Source organism: Bos grunniens, chromosome 12, assembly GCF_055505025.1.
Source record: "Bos grunniens cultivar Pamir isolate PY7600 chromosome 12, Bosgru_T2T1.0, whole genome shotgun sequence".
Lineage (NCBI taxonomy): Eukaryota > Metazoa > Chordata > Mammalia > Artiodactyla > Bovidae > Bos > Bos grunniens.
The window spans coordinates 76,775,328-76,795,787 of NC_141176.1; the positions used below are offsets into that span (position 1 = coordinate 76,775,328).

The 20,460-nt window shown below is 40.1% G+C and overlaps 1 protein-coding gene across 3 annotated transcripts in view; it reads right to left on the reverse strand.

Annotated features, from left to right (window-relative positions):
* LOC147361933 (ATP-binding cassette sub-family C member 4-like) overlaps positions 1-20,460 on the reverse strand; it is a 217,818-nt gene that overhangs the window by 184,796 nt on the left and 12,562 nt on the right. For all 3 annotated transcript variants that reach the window (XM_086330251.1, XM_086330250.1, XM_086330252.1), the window contains exons 4-6: positions 8,551-8,775; positions 3,416-3,505; positions 2,237-2,400 (exon numbers count right to left, since the gene is read on the reverse strand). In XM_086330251.1, the coding sequence (XP_086186377.1) occupies positions 2,237-2,400; positions 3,416-3,505; positions 8,551-8,775 (479 nt within the window). The remainder of the gene's footprint in view (positions 1-2,236; positions 2,401-3,415; positions 3,506-8,550; positions 8,776-20,460) is intronic.

Sequence of the window (20,460 nt, forward strand, 5' to 3'; positions counted from 1 at the left end):
GTACTGGCACAAAGACAGAAATATAGATCAATGGAACAAAACAGAAAGTCCAGAGATAAATCCACACACCTATCTATGGATACCTTATCTTTGACAAAGGAGGCAAAAATATGCAATGGAGAAAAGACAATCTCCTTAACAAGTTTTGCTGGGGAAACTGGTCAACTGCCTGTAAAAGAATGAAATTAGAACACTTTCTAATACCATACACAAAAATAAACTCAAAATGGAGGAAAGATCTAAATGTAAGACCAGAAACTATAAAACTCCTAGAGGAAAACATAGGCAAAACACTCTGACATAAATCACAGAAAGATCCTCTATGACCCACCTCCCAAAGTAATGGAAATAAAAGCAAAAATAAACAAATGGGAACTAGTTAAATTTAAAAGCTCTTTTACAATGAAGAAAACTATAAACAAGGTGAAAAGACAGCCTTCAGAATGGGAGAGATAGTAGCAAACAAAGCAACTGACAAAGAATTAAGCTTAAAAATATACAACCTGCTCATTCAGCTCAATACTGAAAAAATAAATGACCCAATCCAAAAATGGGCCAAAGAACCAAACAGACATTTTTCCAAATAAGACATAAAGAGGGCTAACACATGAAAAGATCCTCAACATCACTAATTATCAGAGAAATGCAAATCAAAACCACAACAAGGTACCATCTCATGATGGTCAGAATGGCTGCTATCAAAAAGTCTACAAACAATAAATGCTGGAGAAAAGGGAACCCTCTTACACTGTTGGTGGGAATGCAAACTAGTACAACCACTCTGGAGAACAGTGTGGAGATTCCTTAAAAAACTGGAAATAGAACTGCCATATGACCCTCCAATCCCACTGCTGGGCATATACACTGAGGAAACCAGAATTGAAAGAGACATGTGTAGCCCAGTGTTTATCACAGCACTGTTTACAATAGCTAGGACATAGAAGCAACCTAGATATCCATCAGCAGATGAATGGATAAAAAAGCTGTGGTACATATACACAATGGAATATCACTTAGCTATTAAAAAGAACACATTTGAATCAGTTCTAATGATGTGGATGAAACTGGAGCCTATTATACAGAGTGAAGTAAGTCAGAAAGAAAAACATCAATACAGTTTATTAATGCATATATATGGAATTTAGAAAGATAGTACAATGACCCTATATGTGACACAGCAAAACAGACACAGATGTAAAGAACAGACTTTTTGACTCTATGGGAGAAGGTGAGGGTGGGATAATTTGAGAGAACAGCATTGAAACATGTATATTGCCATATGTGAAATATCTGACCAGTTCAAGTTTGATGCATGAAACAGGGCACTCAAAGCTGCTGCACTGGGACAACCCAGAGGGACCGGATGGGGAGGGAGGTGAGAGGGGTGTTCAGGATGGGGGGCACATATATACACTTGGCTGATTCATGTCAATGTATGGCAAAAATCACCACAATATTGTAAAGTAATTAGCCTCCGATTAAATAGATTGATTTAGAAAATTAATCAAAACTGACTTTGTCCTTGGACACTCATAAATTAATGGAAACATTGAATTAAAAATAAGACATGAATATACATATTAGAAAAATCACTCTAACCCAAGCATAACAAAAATACACACAGCTAAGTTTGAGCCTATAGGATTATTACTATTTAATAATGTTTAAATAACTTCAATATAGGTACATTGGGCTCAAGGACACTCTACATATTCAGATACAGTGCTGGGAGGGTCTGGAAAATCCTATAACTTTTCCTGCTTCAAGATTATCCTTCAGCTTATAGCTGGAGCCACCACTGGCTAAACTAAGCCTGAAGGGTCTACAACACACACAAAGAAGAGATCAGAGAAGGCATTTTATTTTTTAAACAAAAGCATCCAACAGATTGTAGTTGTCACCAAAAATATGTTGCTGCTGCTGCTGCTGCTGCTAAGTTGCTTCAGTTGTGTCTGACTCTGTGCGACCCTAGAGACAGCAGCCCACCAGGTTCCCCCGGCCCTGGGATTCTCCAGGCAAGAACTTGGGAGTGGGTTGCCATTTCCTTCTCCAGTGCATGAAAGTGAAAAGTGAAAATGAAATTGCTCAGTCGTGTCTGACTCCTAGCGACCCCATGGACTGCAGCCTACCAGGCTCCTCCATCCATGGGATTTGCCAGGCAAGAGTACTGGAGTGGGTTGCCATTGCCTTCTCCAAAATATATGTTACCTATTTTTAAAACCAGTGTTTGACTTACCGGAGTGATGAAAACCACATCCCAAAGCAGCTTTGCAACAGCAGAAGGAAAATGAGAACTGCCATCCCAGCAAGACACGATATTCCTGTTTCCATCCAGAGCAGGGCAGTCACTGCAATTGCCTGCAGTGGCCCTACCCACAGATAGTGCAAGAACATCGTTACCTTAAAGACAAAGATAAGCCTTCTTAGGATATTATTAAAAAACAACACAAGTAAGGACACAGTATAGAAATAATATGCTTGTGAAGAAGATACAGGATCCAAAACAGAAATGATCACAGTGGATTTTAAACCTGCTAAAGCAGAAATCCACACATCCACCCCAAATGACACTGTTCTGAGGCAGCACAGGACCAGCCACGGAGAACCCAACCAGCAGCACTGGGAGGAAGATCTGAATTTTATCCACAATACAGATGAGCTCAGGGTTTCCCCAAACTCTCTTTGCTCCAAAATTCAGCCACCATCTCCCCAGGAGAGCCTATATTATGGTACCTACTACTGTCTCCAGTAATTACTTAAGTATTTACCTCCCTGACAGGCTGTGGCTTTTGGGGGACAAAAACTAAGCCTAATTTATCCCTGAAACTGAGTAGAAGTCTTACTTCATGTTTGATGAATGAATACTTGAAGGAGAATCAGTCTAGTGCAGTACAGATCTGACCAACAGCTACAATGGGTAATATGATTTATTCATAAAGTAAGCAGGAAAAAAGAGTGTGAGGGGATGGCAGAGAATAGGTTGTGTCTGGCTGAGGACCACCCACTTAGCATTATTCCTCACAGGCTCCCTATACAGCAGGCACTGAACAGGGAAAGAACAACCCCTGCCCACCAGGCCTTCATCATTCAGAGGAGGAGGAAGACAGCCCAGCAACACCAACACCATGTGCCAAGAAGGGCCACACCAGGGGGACCCCTAGGGACACTAACCAAGCTGGGAAAGAATCCTGATGCCTGTCTATTATTAGAAAGACAAAATTCTCATCCACAGGACAACACACATTGTTACATCTGAGTTGCACACAGAAGAAATGAGAGTTGGATAAAAAGAACCCTTGTCTTAGGTCCTCAACAGAACCCTGGCTGACACCAAACCCTGGCACCTGGCATCCCAATAAGCTACATTCAGTAAGAAGGATGGGAAATGGAAGAGAATCCCTCAGGAGCAGCTTACCTGATCAAACCTATTTACATCGTTGGACAGCAGGTTGACTATCTGGCCTGTGGTGGTCTTCCCCACGGCCGAGCTACTCAGACGAAGTACCTAGTGAGAGAAAGATACAGAGAATTGGATTGCTAAGGTGATACCAAGTCAATCTTACAACATAGCAAAATGGAGTGTGTTTTTGTGGGGTCTTGAGCAGTGCTAGGATAAAGAGAGTGACCCTGAACAGCAGGGCTCTAGGGACCTACATTCATCCTTCATCTCCTCAATGTGGCGGCAGCCCTGCCCATAAGAACAACAAAGGGAGGAGCAGGAGGTAGAAGCAAAATCCCCCATCCTGCTTCTCAATGAACTTGAACCTGCCTGAAGGAAAAAGGGATGTTGATTTAGACTTAAGAACAAACCAAAATAAATTTAAGCCAAACTACATGAAAGTGGAAAGGCTACCTTAAAGAAAGAAATTAGAGGACTTGGACAGACTATAAATCTGGAATTGATTATTAATTCTGAGCGAGACCTCATTTAAACACTTTGGGCTTAGTTTATTCATTCTGAAATGAGTGAGTATAATGTTCAAAACACTGTTCCTGTGAGGAACCTCTGTTCTTAATGCCAGTCTGCTGACTTTACAAAAAACACAGCCTCTGCTGCACAATTCCTTTATTTGTTAAGAAAAATGCCCTAGAGATCTGAGGAACCTGAACAGACACCATGAGCTGCTTCAAAGACCGCCAGTCAGATCCAAACAGAGTCTCATGGCTCATAAAACTGTTTCATTTAGTCCTCAGGTTAAACAGAAAAATCAGTGATAAAGTGGGGATGTAAAACAACATAGCTGCCATAGAAGAGAGTATGGCTGTTCCTCAAAAAAATAAACACAAAATTAGCATATAATACAGCAGTTCCACTTCTGGGAATATACTCAAAAGAACTGAGTGTATGAACTTGAACAGATATTGATACACTTGTGTTCAGAGCAGCAATGATCACAATAGCCAAAAGGTAGAAACAACCCAAATGTTCACTAACAGATGAATGGATACAGAGAATGCTGTATATACCTATAATGGAATATTATTCAGTTGTAAAATGGAATTAAATTTGACACCTGCTCCACCATCAATGAACCCTTAAGACATTATGCTATATGACATAAACGAGACACAGAATGACAAATATTTTATGATTCCACTTACATGGGACACCAAGTCAAATTCAAAGATTGAAGTATAATGGTGATGGCTGGTAGGGGTGGGCTGGGGCGGCTGGAGAATTAGTGTTTATTGGATGGAGAGGATCACTTTGCGAAGATGAAATTCTGGAGATGAAGAGCAGTGTTGTTTCCTCAACAATGTAAATATTCCTAATGTCACTAAATTGTTGTTGTTCAGTCACTAAGTCATGCCCAACTCTTTGCAATGCCATGGACTGCAGCACAGCAGTCTCCTCAGTCCTCCACTGTCTCCTGAAGTTTGCTCAAATTCATGTCCATTGAGTCAGTGAAGGTATCTAAACATCTCATCATCTGCCACCCCTGTCTCTTTTGCCTTCAGTCTTTCCCAACATCAGGGTCTCTTCCAATGAGTCAGCTCTTCATGTCACTAATGTCACTAATCTAGTTGGGAAACAATGTTCCCCAATTTAGTTAAAACTGTAAATTTTATATTGTGCATATTTTATAATAATTTTTAAATCAATGACCAAAAGCCAAAAGTAACTTTACCAAATTTGCAGAAATGACAAATCATTTTATTTATGACACATCCCACAAGATCATCCAAAGTTCAGCTAAAAAGAGCCCAAAAATTTCCCAAAGGTGACATTCCAAAGTGTTAGTGTGAAGAGGAAGGAAAAACAGGTGGACAATGACTCACCTGTGCAGCAAAGAGTGAGCTTTGACTGAACCATGACCTCACACCTAACAAGGTTTTCACAGTGCAGTTCTGGTGAAATTTCACACATACTTATGGGAGCTAAGCACAATCTAGAAAGACAAACATCTAGCTAACTTGTGGAGAAATCTGAGTACTCATCTCTTAAACAGTGAAAGGTGCAAGAGAATAACAAATATATGATGAGGGACAATGAAGAACCCTGGCTAGAGTGTACAGTCACCACTGCCATTTCCATGTCACCCAGGAGGAAACCAGCTCTTGTGCCAAACACACACAGTAAGATGCCAGGGGCCCTGGGTTCATACAGCGCTGAGATTAACAAGAGTATGCTCAAAGAAAGATGAGGAGAAGACACTTTACATTTTGCCAAGAAAAACATTCCCAAGAAACAGAAGCTCTAGATAAGCAGCATAAGTAGCAACTAGGTAAAAGAAGTGACAATTTCAATTTAAATTTTTTGGTTTTAGCTTTTGATTAGGATTTTATCTTTTAATAAAAATTATATGTATTAAGGTGGACAACATGATTATTGTTAAAAATATACATTGGGGAATGATTTCTGTAGTAAAACCAATTAACATATTCACACTTTATGTAGTTACCATTTTGTGTGCCTCCTGAGAACACTTAGGTCTTCCCTTTTGGCTCAGCTGATAAAGAATATGCCTGCAATGCGAGACACCTGGGTTCGATCCCTGGGTTGGGAAGATCCCCTGGAAAAGGAAAGGCTACCCACTCTAGTATTCTCGCCTGGAAAATTCCATGAACTACATAGTCCATGGGGTCGGAAAGAGTCGGACATGACTGAGCGATTTTCACTTTCACACTTTCACTTGAGAACACTTCAGATCTACTCTCGCATAAAAATTCAAGTATATAATACAATTAAATAAGGATTTTTTAAAGCAAATAACCCAGGGCAAAACAATACTGAGAAACAACTTTACACAGAGACTTTCAGCAGTTGACATGGTGTATCTGTGGCAATTTCTTTGTAAAGACACCTGAAATCCTAATTCCTTTTATACTAGCTAAGATCAGGGTAAGCTATGAAGTAGTTGTGTGGCATTTCTCAATATAAAAATCACTGAACACATCAAATCAGGTCTTATTAAAACTTCTATAATGCATACTAAAAAGAAAAAGGAAATATAGTATTATGAAGATAACTTGAAAGAACAGCAACAAATTCTCCCCCAAATTACTAAAGACAATGGATATTTTCAAGTTTTATCCAAAATATCCAATTATTGTCTTTAATGCCAATAAAACAATTGTAACTATAGCATATAGCATATAGCGAGTTTGTATTTAGCCTGAGTTATAATTATATTTTTCTTTTTTTAATACCTTTTATTTTATTTAACTTTACAATATTGTATTGGTTTTTGCCATATATCAAAATGAATCTGCCACAGGTATACATGTGTTCCCCATCCTGAACCCTCCTCCCTCCTCCCTCCCCATACCATCCCTCTGGGTCATCCCAGTGCACCAGCCCCAAGCATTCTGTATCCTGCATCGAACCTGGACTGGTGACTCGTTTCATATATGATATTATACATATTTCAATGTCATTCTCCCAAATCATCCCACCCTCTCCCTCTCCCACAGAGTCCAAAATCCTGTTCTATACATCAGTGTATCTTTTGCTGTCTCGTATACAGGGTTATTGTTACCATCTTTCTAAATTCCATATATATGCATTAGTATACTGTATTGGTGTTTTTCTTTCTGGCTTACTTCACTCTGTATAATAGGCTCCAGTTTCATCCACCTCATTAGAACTGATTCAAATGTATTCTTTTTAATGGCTGAGTAATACTCCATTGTGTATATGTACCACAGCTTTCTTATCCATTCATCTGCTGATAGAAATCCCTTGCATTCCTATACATTAATAATGAGAAAATAGAAAGAGAATTTAAGGAAACAATTCCATTCACCATTGTAATGAAAAGAATAAAATACATAGGAATATATCTACCTAAAGAAACTAAAGACCTATATATGCTGCCAAGTCACTTCAGTTGTGTCCGACTCTGTGCGACCCCATGGACTGCAGCCTACCAGGCTTCTCCGTCCATGGGATTCTCCAGGCAAGAACACTGGAGTGGGTTGCCATTTCCTTCTCCAAAAGACCTATATATAGAAAACTATAAAACACTGGTGAAAGAAATCAAAGAGGACACTAATAGATGGAGAAATATACCATGTTCATGGATTGGAAGCATCAATATAGTGAAAATGAGTATACTAACCAAAGCAATTTATAGATTCAATGCAATCCCTATCAAGCTACTAACAGTATTCTTCACAGAGCTAGAACAAATAATTTCACAATTTGTATGGAAATACAAAAAACCTCAAATAGCCAAAGCTATCTTGAGAAAGAAGAATGGAACTGGAGGAATCAACGTGCCTGACTTCAGGCTCTACTACAAAGCCACAGTCATCAAGACAGTATGGTACTGGCACGAAGACAGAAATATAGATCAATAGAACAAAATAGAAAGCCCTGAGATAAATCCACGCACATATGGACACCTTATCTTTGACAAAGTAGGCAAGAATATACAATGGATTAAAGACAATTTCTTTAACAAGTGGTGCTGGGAAAACTGGTCAACCACTTGTAAAAAAATGAAATTAGAGCACTTTCTAACACCATACACAAAAATAAACTCAAAATGGATTAAAGATCTAAACATAAGACCAGAAACTCTATTTTTCTTTAGTTAACACAATTGTATTGAATGTGATTAAATGGGCCATTGAAAAATATAATCATTCCCTTTCTCAAATCCATTCTGTTCTCCAAGATTTAATTTTATGGATCCAATCCTGAAGTTCACTTTTAAATACAGCTTTGAAGCTTTTAATGAACAACAACAACAAAATTTCCAGAAATACCACTATGAGAATTAGGCATAAAAACATTGAAAATCAATGGGATACCTTTAATACTTTAATTTTTAATTAGATTTTATTACAGATTTAGTGGATATTATGCAACAGTGGATATTATGTGGCTAAAAGTCATAAAAGGTAGCCCTGATCCAATCTCAGTAGAAAACTTATTATATATTGGAAAAGCAACAAAAAAAAACTTGACTTGGTGCAAACACCAAGCTTCTCCAGTAAAGTACAAATGATCCCAGTTACAAAAGTTTAGTTTACAGAGAACTTTCCCTAAATGTTCCTGATGCTTCAGGGGAGGTATACACTGTGAAACTGAGTGACACTCACCTTGCAGTAGATCATATGGCACAGGGCTACTCTCAGCCTCATCCCCAAACGCTGAATGTGATAGAAGTATAAGTGGTGCAGAACGGCCCACACCAGCACGCTGGCGCTCAGCCCTGCAGCGTAGCCGTAGGCTTCATGCAAAGCGGCAGAATCGGTGGGATCATAGTTTTCAACATAACTAATCATTTTCCCCAAGAATATGGGCTGAACGACTCTGGTGCCTTCCTAAAAGGAAAAAAAGGCTTAATTAGAAATGCAAGCTCTACCAGTTTTCTTAACACAAGTTTTACTTTTACCATTAGCATATTAAAAGGGCATTTTTGGCAAAACACTACATTTATGATTCACCTGAAAATATCTATCTCCTGTTAGACAAGCAGACAATAATTTTAACCTTAAGCCAAAATTTTACATTCAAAGAAAATGAAGCCTTAGTACTTCGTACTCACTACACTCTATAAGTTCAATAAATACTACAACCAGTGCTTTAGAATGCATTTGGCAAAATACCAAGTTATTCTTAGGGTGCTGGTGCTAAGTTGCTTCAGACACGTCCAACTCTTTGTGACCCTGTGGACTGTAGCCCACCAGGCTCCTCTGTCCATGGGATTTCCCAGGCAAGAATACTGGAGTGGGTTGCCATTTCCTTCTTCAGGGAATCTTCCTCACCCAGGGATCGAAATTGTGTCTCTTTATGACTCCTGCATAGGCAGGCGGGTTCTTTATCACTAGCACCAGAAAAAGGGTAAGAAATTTGCTTCCATACGAACAAGCTCTGCTGGCAGTCTATCCCTGTCCCCGTGTTCTTTCAACATCTCAGCCTAACAGAAAGTCAAAATGGTTCATGTATGGGAGACACACTCTTATCACCTTCTTAAGAATCTTTATGAATTGAGACACTGAGACAAACGCATTCACTTGTACCCACCCCAAACTTCACACATCAGTACAATAAGAAAACAGAGCCCAGACTCTGTTGGAACATCACCGAGAAATCAGGCTGGGAGGTTCTCAGGGTCTCAGCCCCGAGGGACACTGTGTCAATATGTCCCTACCCTCTGGAAGCTGGGCTGTCCCTTGAAATCAAGCTAAAAAACAATTTTTGTCCACAGTTTGTCATCAGCCACTTATTGCTGGTTTGGAAGAAATGTTACCAATCATCTCTTCCCTAAGGCAAAAGTTAAAATCCTAAACAAGTGAGGTGGAGGACACTGAGCCTTCTCCCTTGAGTAAGCCTTAAGGAAAGCAATTTTCTTTCCCAAAACTAAAGGTAGAAAACTGCAACACTTGCTCACCCTGCCAAATGGCCACTCCACCCCACAACCTACTTCTTCCCTCTAGTCACCCCTTGAAGGTCCCCTTCTCTCCCATCAAAGAAAACCAAACACTCAACACAAATCCAAGTCATCAAAAGTAAACGCCATGACCCTAGCATCATTTCCTCCACAGACTTCTCAAAAGTCAAAATGTCAAAACTTTGGAAATCTTTCAGGAACTTGACGTTGGAGCAAGCTTTTCCTTTTAAGCAATCCTTCCTTATTAATATAGACAGGATAAGCAACTGCCAGGCTTTCCTTGATAGCACTCTTCTGTCTGTCTGAAGTTGTGGAAAAGATATGCAAGAGGAAGAGAAGCTGAATCCCCAACACAAACAAAACTAACAAGCATTTTCTGCTCAACAAACTAGTGCCTGATGAGGATATATAGAGAAAGTTGTCCCCATTCCTCAAATGGATGTAACATTAAACCCCGACACTCCTGTCTTGTTCTGCACCCACAGGTTCACAGGCTACACCAACTGCCTCACCTTCCACAAGGTAATAGAAAGCTTCATCTATTACAGAGAAGAAATCACTGTTAAGCTAAAGAATTATGCATAGGATGATCAGATCAGAGTAAGAGGATCTGTTCTCAAGAACACAAAGTTTCACTGTTACATTTCCAGCAAGCCCTATCATTCACCCCTAGAAGTTCTAAGAGCTTATGGAAGAGCCCCTCAGACTGTACACTGTAAAACAGACTTTGTATAGACCGCACTGAGATAGAAATATGTAGGCTCACACAGAGAAACAAGAACGTCAGCCCAGGTAAGGCCGAGGGCAGTCCAGTGCTGCAGCCTGCAAACCTGGGGCTCTCCATCAGAAGCCCAGCACTAACACCTGCCATCCCAAACGGTCCTAAAACTTATGATTTGCTTAGGAAATCATTGTTGCCTGTTACTCAGCTCTCCTTTTGACCCTGATACTGTTCTAATTACAGTAAGTGTAATGTCACCCACCAAAGAGAATACTGATAGATGCAACAAATTCACCAAAAATTAGTATAAAATAAAGGCACCTCATTACTATCTGATTGGATTTTTTCTGCTGAGACATAGTATTTAATAAGCGAGTTGAGCAGATAGCCTCATTAAGGAGTAATGCCATGGACTTTCCTGGTGGTCCAGTCGTTAAGAATCTGCCTGCAAATGCAGGGGACACAGGTTCCATCTCTGGTCAGGGAAGATCCCACATGCTGTGGAGCAACCAAGCCTGTGCACCACAACTACTGAGCCCATGCACGCTGACTACTGGAGCCATCACACCTAGAGCCTGTGCTCCGCAACAAGAGAAGCCACTGCAGTGAGAAGCCCGCACACTGTAACTACAGAAAAGTCCTTGCTCAGCAGTGAAGACCCAGTGCAATCAAAATTGATTTATTTTTTTAAAAAACAGTAAGGCCAGTGGTGAAAGACAGGGAAGCCTGGCATGCTGCAGTCCCTGGGGTAGCAGACACCGACACAACTGAGCGACTGAACAACAAATGCCAGTCCTGGCTCAGAGCTTCCGCTCCTCTGTCTGCTCTTTTTTAAAATCTTGTTTGTTTATTTATCTTTGACTCTGCTGGGTCTTCGTTGACACACACGGGCTCTTCCTTGCTGTGTGGGCCTTCTCTTGTTGCCGTGAGTGAGGGCTACTCTCTAGTTGTAGCGGCCATGCTTCTGGTTTTGCTGGCTCCTCTTTTTGCAGAGCAGAGGCTCTAGAGCACACAGGCTTCGGTAGGTGCACCAAGTGGGCTCCGTAGTTGCAGTTGATGGGCCCCAAGGCATGTGGGATCTGAGTTCCTGGACCAGGAACCCATGTCCACTGCACTGGCAAGAAAATTCTTAACCACCGACCACTAGGGAAGTCCCTCCTCTGTCTGTTCTTGATCCTAATCCTCAACGAGTAAGAAATAAAACAATTGAGAAAATGTTCATTAGCAAACTTGAAACTAACCAAATGAAAACCTTCTGGATAGCAAGAACAAGATCAAAAATTGTTCCCATAAAGCCTTCATCTTTGACACCAACCTATAACCCAGTGAATAGCCTTCCCACAAAACAACTGGGAACATAGTTCTTCTTGCTTCACAAGAATTCTGCATAACTGTGAAACTGTAAAAGATATTTAAAACAGTCCAATATAATACCACAACAATCATTTCAAAGTTCTATGAGAGTCTCTGAGGCAGACATCTCGTGGTGGAGTCCTTGTTAGTTAATCTCCTGCAAGCACTTGACATTCCGGCTCACCTCTTGCTTCTTAGGGGAACTTACAGTTTCTCCGCTACATTTCCACACTACTTGAAGTGTTTCTGGCCCAATTCTACCATCTTCAAGAAAAACTGAGTAACTCCCTGAGATGGCCCAAGCCACCACCTTAAATACTATCTCCAGCTAAAGAAAGATTGGTAGGGACACAATGAGAAGTTAATAGGAAAAGCAGCTAAAATTAAAATGGCTGGGTTTTTCACAGAGGTTTAAGTATTCTCCATTGACAAGATTCTTCTGTGATTTAGAGACATCCTTCTCTTTTTGGTACTGGGAGGAAGACACCTTTACAAATGGAAATTTCCTTCATCAATGTAAATGTCCCTCACAGAAGGGTAACTTCTGCTCTGTCTTTACAGTTTCTCCTGTGTCTATTTCTCAAAAAAAAAAAAAAAATCAGCTAAAAATAATCTTTGTGTTAAAAATGCACATTCTCAGGTGACACTTTCTACTACCCTTCAAGCATATTCAATGTTTGTAGTTTTGAAATATTTGTAACACCTACAGGAAAAAATAAAAAAACTCTGTAGGAAGCAGGTGACAGAGCTGTTGTCAGAAAAACATCTCTTGACTCTGAGTCTCATGGAGGCTGTGGGAGGAGAGAAGAGAATGCAGAGAACACTGGCCTGGGAGTCCAAACACTGGGCTTCAGAAACCAGGTCGGCCACCTGCGAGTCACATGACCCTAAGCCCATCATGTGCCCACCTGCCCTCCAGGTCTTTGTTTACCTCGAGGAATTGTGGGACAACTAAGAGCCACAACAGCTCTAAGTACTCTAAAACCAACACTAAAAAACAAGTGTAAGCTATGATCATTTTTATGATACAGAAGTCCTGGGAAGAGACGTGCTCTATTAATGGCAGAGGCTGGTTTCACAAAGGGTTTGGAAAACTCAGTGCTGCTCACAGGCCACCATGCAGAGCAACTCTTGAGAAAAGTCATTTATAAAAGCCAACATTTCTGGATAGCAATTAAAAGTTTCACTTCTAAGCATATTTTTTTTTTAATTTTTAACCATTATGAACCTTTAAAAAAGAGGCACCTACTTCCCTGACTTCTAAAAGAAAACAGAATAAGGAAGGAGTGGGGAGAATGAGTGAAATAGGTGATGGAGATTAGAAGGTACAATCTTTTAGTTAAAAAAATAAATAGTGAGATGTGATGTACAACATAGGAAATACAGTCAATAATATTGGAATAACTTTGTATGGTGACAGAGGGCAACTAGACTTGCAGTGATCATTTTATAATGTATACAAATATTGAATCAGTATGCTATATACCTAAAACTAATATAATAAGTCAATTATACTTCATTTTTTATTTTTAATGGGAATAAAACCTTTTTTATGCTTTTTAAAAAATGAATTAAAAAGCATTCCCATCATTTATGACTCAAGGTCATCACTGTGGGTATCACTAACAACTAATGGCTAATGCTATGCTCTCAATATCCAGCAGGGTGCACACAGCAGGTCTGCTCTGCAGGTCCCCTTCTGCTTGGCTCAGTGCCCCCTCCTCCTCTCCCTTGCTGTGTGGACTTCGGTGGTTGCTCTCAGCCCACAGTAACTTTGCCACCAAAGCCTCCACTTTGCCACTTCACCACTTTTCAGCCTCCTGTGTTGAGCAAACTCAAGGGACACTTGGAAGAAAGGGTTGGGAAGTAAAGGCAAAAGCCCAGTACAGCTCTTGGGGAACCAGACCTGAGTCAAGGCACAAAACCCACTGTGGGACTCAGGATTTTGTTTACCTCCTGCCCATAAACTGAGCTCCAAAGTGAATATTTACACAAACATGTGCCTCCTACAGCCTCCACCTAGACCAGAGACCATCAGCAAAAGTGGCCTTGGACAAACAAGTGACTTGACAAGGCCAGGCCCTTTCTAATGTTCCTGGCAACAGGACATAAACCCTGGTCACTCCCCCCCCTCTCCGGGCAAGGGACTAGGTGAACCCACTCTGGTTCTCTGAGGTCACCCCACTTACACACCTCTGAGAGGTGGAGACCTCACCTCTCAGAGAGAAGCCCCGATGACCTAGGGAGGTGTTCTCTGTGTCTCTGGTCCAGGCAGAGACTTCAGGCTCCTCCTCCCCACCCTGAGGGCCCTGGACAGGCAGAAACCTGTCCTCCCCACCCACATTCCCCTTGGAGGTGTACAAAGCGGAGGGGCCAGACATGCTGAGAACTCGCTGCCTGTTCTGTTCTAATTAGGGGTGACCTGTAAATGCCCCAGGTTCAATATCAGCCTGGTACTTGGTTCCCCAAGCATTACAGTCACTCAATTCTCATGGGACAGAGGTTCACATACCTTGAAATTCTAACCCCAAAATCCTCACCCTGGACTGGCATGGCCCTGCCTCTTCCCACTGGTGCTGCCAGGAATACCTGCGTTGTGGTTGGTCAGAGCACTGTCTGGGAACCACAGATAATCCATGAGTCATCCTGTGCACCAGAGGAATTAGAGAATCCTGAGCTGAGTTTAGATCCTCCGCCATATAAAATAAAAGGCCACTTAGGGATGGTAATGACGGGAAAGGTGGTTTGTTAAAGGGCTCCTGGGTCCATCTGAACTTAGCATGATGCTACTGCTAGTGTCAACATCCTAGTCACTTCTGGCACCCAGGGTGCATGGTCACCTGGAATCTACCCTCAATTACAATCCCCAATCTGACTTCCTGCTCTAGGAAGTTCTTAGCATCCTATTTATTAACTTCAGGCCAAGTTCAGGATGCATGTGTCTTGAGACCTGTAGACAAAGCTCTCAAGATGTGTCTTCCTGGGAATTCCCTGATGGTCCAGTGGTTAAGATGCTTTGCTTTCATTCCATGGCCGAAGTTAAATCCCTGGTTGCAGAACTAAGATCCCATAATGCACATAGTCAAAAAGCATTTTTAAATAATTTTTTTAATGAGCATTTCTGACACTGGGCAAGCTATAAGTCATTGAGATGGTCAGGACGGTAAGTCAGAGCACCTGAGACATAATGTCCCTCTGTCCTTTGTGAGACCATGGCACACTATGGAAGTACTTGGCACTCAGTGTCCTCTATTCTAAAACCAGGATAATATTAAGTGAGGAAGGTGGATTCCTCCAGCTCCATTTCTTCTTTCTCAAGACTGCTTTGGCTATTCAGGGTCTTTTGTGTTTCCATATTAATTGTGAAAATTTCTGTTCTAGTTCTGTGAAAAATGTCATTGGTAATTTGATAGGGATCACATTGAATCTGTAGATTGCATTTGGTAGTATAGTCATTTTCACAATATTGATTCTTCCTACCCAGAAACATGGAATATCTCTCCAGCTGTTTAAGTCATCTTTGATTTCTTTCATTAGTGTCCTATAATTTTTCTGTATACAGTTCTTTCATCTCCTTAGGTAAATTTATTTCTAGATAGGTCTTCTTTTTTTTTTTTTGCAATGGTAAATTGGATTGATTCTGTAATTTCTCTGATTTTTCATTGTTATTATATAGAAATGCAAGTGATTTCTGTGTATCAATTTTGTATCCTGCAACTTTGCTAAATTCACTGACTAGCTCTAGTAATTTTCTGATACTATCTTTAGGGTTTTCTATACAGTGTCATGTCATCTGCAAACAGTGAGAGCTTTACTTTTTCTTTTCTGATCTGAATTATTTTTATTTCTTTTTCTTCTCTGATTGCTGTAGCTAGGACTTCCAGAACTATGTTGAATAATAATGTTAGGTAGGTAGAATAGGGAAAAGGAGTCCAAAATGGCGGTGGCTAAAAGAAAAGGAAGGGAAAAGCCCACTAAAATAGAACAAAGGAAGGTCAAAGGAAGGTCCGAGGACCAGAGTGAAGACTTCAGGTAGAACAAACAGCACTCCTGGCTAAGCCCAATTTGCATAGGGCAGGCCCAGGTGGAGGAAAAAACATATAAAAGGAGGAGCCAAAGCGCTTTCTCTCTCTCTCCCTCCCCCGCATGCTCCTCCACTCTCTTCTCTTTGAGTCTTTGGGTTAGCATGCCCTCACACTTCGCAGATGGATTCTCCTGCTATCTTCTAAATAAAATAGAGCTGTAACACTGATTTGCCTAAGAGCTATAACACGGTTTGTCCAAGACCTGAGAGCTTTGACACGCTGAGGGCTTTAATGTCCGTTGCTCCAAATCTTTGTTGTGATGAGACAAAGAACCGAGGAACATACATTCGCATGACAATAATAATATGTTGAATAATAATAATAACAAGACACCCTTGTCTTGTTCCTGATCTTAGGGAGAATACTTTCAGTTTTTCACCATTGAGAATAATGTTTGCTGTAGGTTTATCATATATGGCCTTTACTATGTTTAGGTAGATTCCTTCTATGCCCATTTTTTGAAGAGTTTTAATCATAAATAGGTGCTGAATTTTGTCAAAGGCTTTTTCTGCATCTATTGAGATGATCATATGGTTTTTATTTTTCAATTTGTTTATATGGTGTATCACATTGACTGATTTGCATAATTGAAGAATCCTTGCATTCCTGAAATAAACTCAACTTGATCATGGTGTATGAGCTTTTTAATGTGTTGCTGAATTCTGTTTGCTGGAATTTTGTTGAGGATTTTTGCATCTATGTTTATCAGTGATATTGGCCTGTAGTTTTCTTTTCTGTGTTGTTTTTGTCTGGTTTTGGTATCAGGGCGATGGTGGCCTCATAGAATGAGTTTGGAAGTGTTCCTTCCTCTGTAATTTTTTTAAAGCGTTTTAGAAGGATAGGCATTAGCTCTTCTGTAAATGTTAATAGAATTCTTCCATGGAGTCATCTGGTCCTGGGCTTTTGTTTTCTGAGAGATTTTTGATCACAGCTTCAATTTCAGTAATTTCAGTACTTATAAGTGGGTTGTTCATAATTTCTATTTCTTCCTGGTTCAGTCTTGGAAGATTGAACTTTTCTAAGGATCTGTCCATTTCTTCTAAGTTATCCATCTTATTGCCATATAGTTATTCATAATAGTCTCTTATAATCCTTTGTATCTCTGCATCCTCTGCTGTTACCTCTTTTTCATTTCTAATTTTGTTGATTTGATTCTTTTTTTCTTGATGAGTCTAGCTAAAGGCTTGTCAATTTTGTTTATCTTCTCAAACAACCAGCTTTTAGTTTTATTAATCTTTACTATTGTTTCTTTCATTTCTTTTTCATGTATTTCTGCTCGGATCTTTATGATTTCTTTCCTTCTACTAATTTGGGCATTTTCTTGTTCTTCTTTGTCCAGTTGTGTTAGGTGTAAAATTAGGTTATCTATTCAATGTTTCTCGAGGTGGGATTATATTGCTATAAACTTCCCTCTTAGAACTGCTTTTGCTGCATCCCATAGGTTTTGGGTTGTTGTTTTCATTGTTATTTGTTTCTAGAAATTTTTGATTTCCCTTTTGATTTCTTCAGTAACCTGTTGGTTATTTAGAAACGTATTGTTTAATCTCCATGTGCTTGTGTTTCTTAGAGAGTTTTTTTTTTTTCTCTTGTAATTGATATCTAGCCTCATAGCATTGTGTTCAGAGAAAATGCTTGATATGATTTCAATTTTCTTAAATTTACTGTTTGATTTGTGACACAAGATGTGGTCTATCCTGGAGAATATTCTGTGTGCACTTAAGAAGAAGGTGTATTCTTCTGCATTCAGATGGCATGTCCTGAAGATATCCATGACATCCATCTCATCTAATTTATCATTTAAGACTTGTACTTCCTTAATTTTGTTTTGATTACCTGTCCATTGATGTGAGTAGGGGGTTAAAGTCTCATACTATGATTGTGTTACTGTCAATTTCTCCTGTTATGTCTGTTAGCATTTGTCTTATGTATTGAGGTACTCCCATGTTGGGTTACACAGATATTCACAATTGTTATGTCTTCCTCATGGATTGATCCCTTGATCATTATGTAGTAACCTTCCTTATCTCTTGTAATCTTCCTTTTAAGGTCTATTTTGTCTGATATGAGGATTGCTACTCCAGCTTTATTTTGCTTCTCATTTGCATGGAACATATTTTTCCATCCTCTCACTTTCAGTCTATATGTGTCTTTAGGGCTGAAGTGGGTTTCTTGTAGACAGCATATATATGGGTCTTGTTTTTGTATCCATTCAGCCAGTCTGTGTCTTTTGGTTGGAACATTTAATCCATTTACATTTAAAATAATTATTGATATGTATGTCTTATTGCCATTTTCTTAACTGTTTGGGAATGAGTTTGTAGATCTTCTTTCTTCTCTTGTATTTCTTGACTATATAAGTCCCTTTAACATTTGTTGTAAAGCTGGTTTTGTGGTACTGAATTCTCTTAACTTTTGCTTCTCTGAAAAGCATTTGACTTCTCCATCAGTTTTGAATGAGATTCTTGATAGATACAGTAATCTTGCCTGTAGATTTTTCCCTTTCAGTACTTTAAATATATCCTGCCATTCCCTTCTGGTCTGCAGGGTTTCTGCTGAAAGATCAGCTGTTAAGTGTATGGGGTTTCCCTTGTACGTTACTTGCTGCTTCTCCCTTGTTGCTTTTAATAGTCTTTATTTGTGTTTAGTCTTTGTTAGTTTGATTAACATGTGCCTTGGCATGTTTCTCCTTGGATTTATCCTGTATGGGACTCTTTGTGCCTCTTGGACTTGACTGTTTCCTTTTCCATGTTTGGGAAATTTTCAACTATAATCTCTTCAAAAATATTCTCATACCCTTTATTTTTCTCTTCTTCTTCTGGGACCCCTATAATTCGAATGTTGGTGGGTTTGATATTGTACCAGAGGTCTCTGAGGCTATCCTCAGTTCTTTTCATTCTTTTTACTTTATTCTGCTCTTCAGAAGTTATTTCCACCATTTTATCTTCCAGCTCACAGATTCATTCTTCTGCTTCAGATATTGATTCCTTCTAGAGTATTTTTTAATTTCAGTATTTGTGTTGTTTGTCTCTGAATGTTTATTCTTCAATTCTTCTGGGTCTTTGTTAATTTATTCTTGCAGTTTCTCCATTTTGTTTTCAAGGTTTTTGATCATCTTTACTATCATTATTCTGAAATCTTTTTCAGGTAGCTTGCCTATTTCCTCTTCATTTATTTGGACTTCTGTTTTTTCTAGTTTGTTCCTTCATTTGTGTAGCATTTCTCTGCCTTTTCATTTTTTTTTTTTAACTTATTGTGTTTGAGGTTTCCTTTTCCCAGGCTTCAAGGTTGAATTCTTTCTTCTTTTTGTTTTCTGCCCTCCTAAGGTTGGTCCAGTGGTTTGTGTGAGCTTCATATAGGGGAGATCTGTGCTGAGTTTTTTTGTTTGTTTTTCCTCTTATGGGCAAGGATGAGTGAGGTGGTAATCCTGTCTGCTGATGATTGGGTTTGTATGTTTGTTTTGTTTGTTGTTTAAATGAGGCATCCTCCACACAGTGCTACTGGTGGTTGGGTGATGCTGGGCCTTGTATTCAAGTGATTTCCTTTGTTGTGAGTTCTCACTATTTGATACTCCCTAGGGTTAGTTTTCTGGTAGACTAGGGTCGTGGAGTCAGTGCACCCACTCCAAAGCCTCGGGGCTTGATCTCAAGTTTTGTGTGGCTCTATATATTCTTTTCCACTGGCCAGGTACTCCTGTCCACTCTCAGCTGGTGTTCTGCATGCACTTCTGTGTCTTCCTGATGTATTCCTGAAAGTGTATTCCTGATGTATCATGGAGAGAGATGTACTCCAGGTCCACCTACTCCTCCACCTTCTTGTTATCTGCTACTAGTACTTCTAATACTACAGAAAATGAGCCCCCACATTTACCAGGTCCTCAACTTCCCACTTCTCTGCCATGATTGACCAACAACCAACCTCCTGAAAGAGGTCTCACCCTCCTAGATCCCCAGCAGGCAGTATTACTTGGGCTGGACAACTTTGAAATCAACACTCCACCCTGCCCTCACAAGGCACTGCAGTATCTCAGTCATCAATGCCCTCTCAAAGGTGGCACTTCACCCCACATACCTGTCCCCACTCTCTGACACAATGGTCAACCCACATTTGTCATCAAAGACTCCATCTCCCAGGACCACTAAGTCACCTGTGAGCTGACAGATTCTCTGGTCTCTCCAATTGTGTGGGGCAGACTTCACCTACTCTGCTGCCTGCTACCCACAGTGTCCTTTGGTACAACACAACTTTTAAACAAGAGCCACACCCCCCAACTCTAAACCACCTGGCCCACCCACTTTATCCTCAACACAATGGACTTATGACAACTCACCACCTTCTCCACCCCTTTCACAGCACCTGCATCTTCCATCCCTTCTGCTGTCACACACTCACAGGCCACCCATGTCCCTATGGCAGAACTAAGGGACCACTGAGAGCACAAGCCACCCAAGTGGGTCTG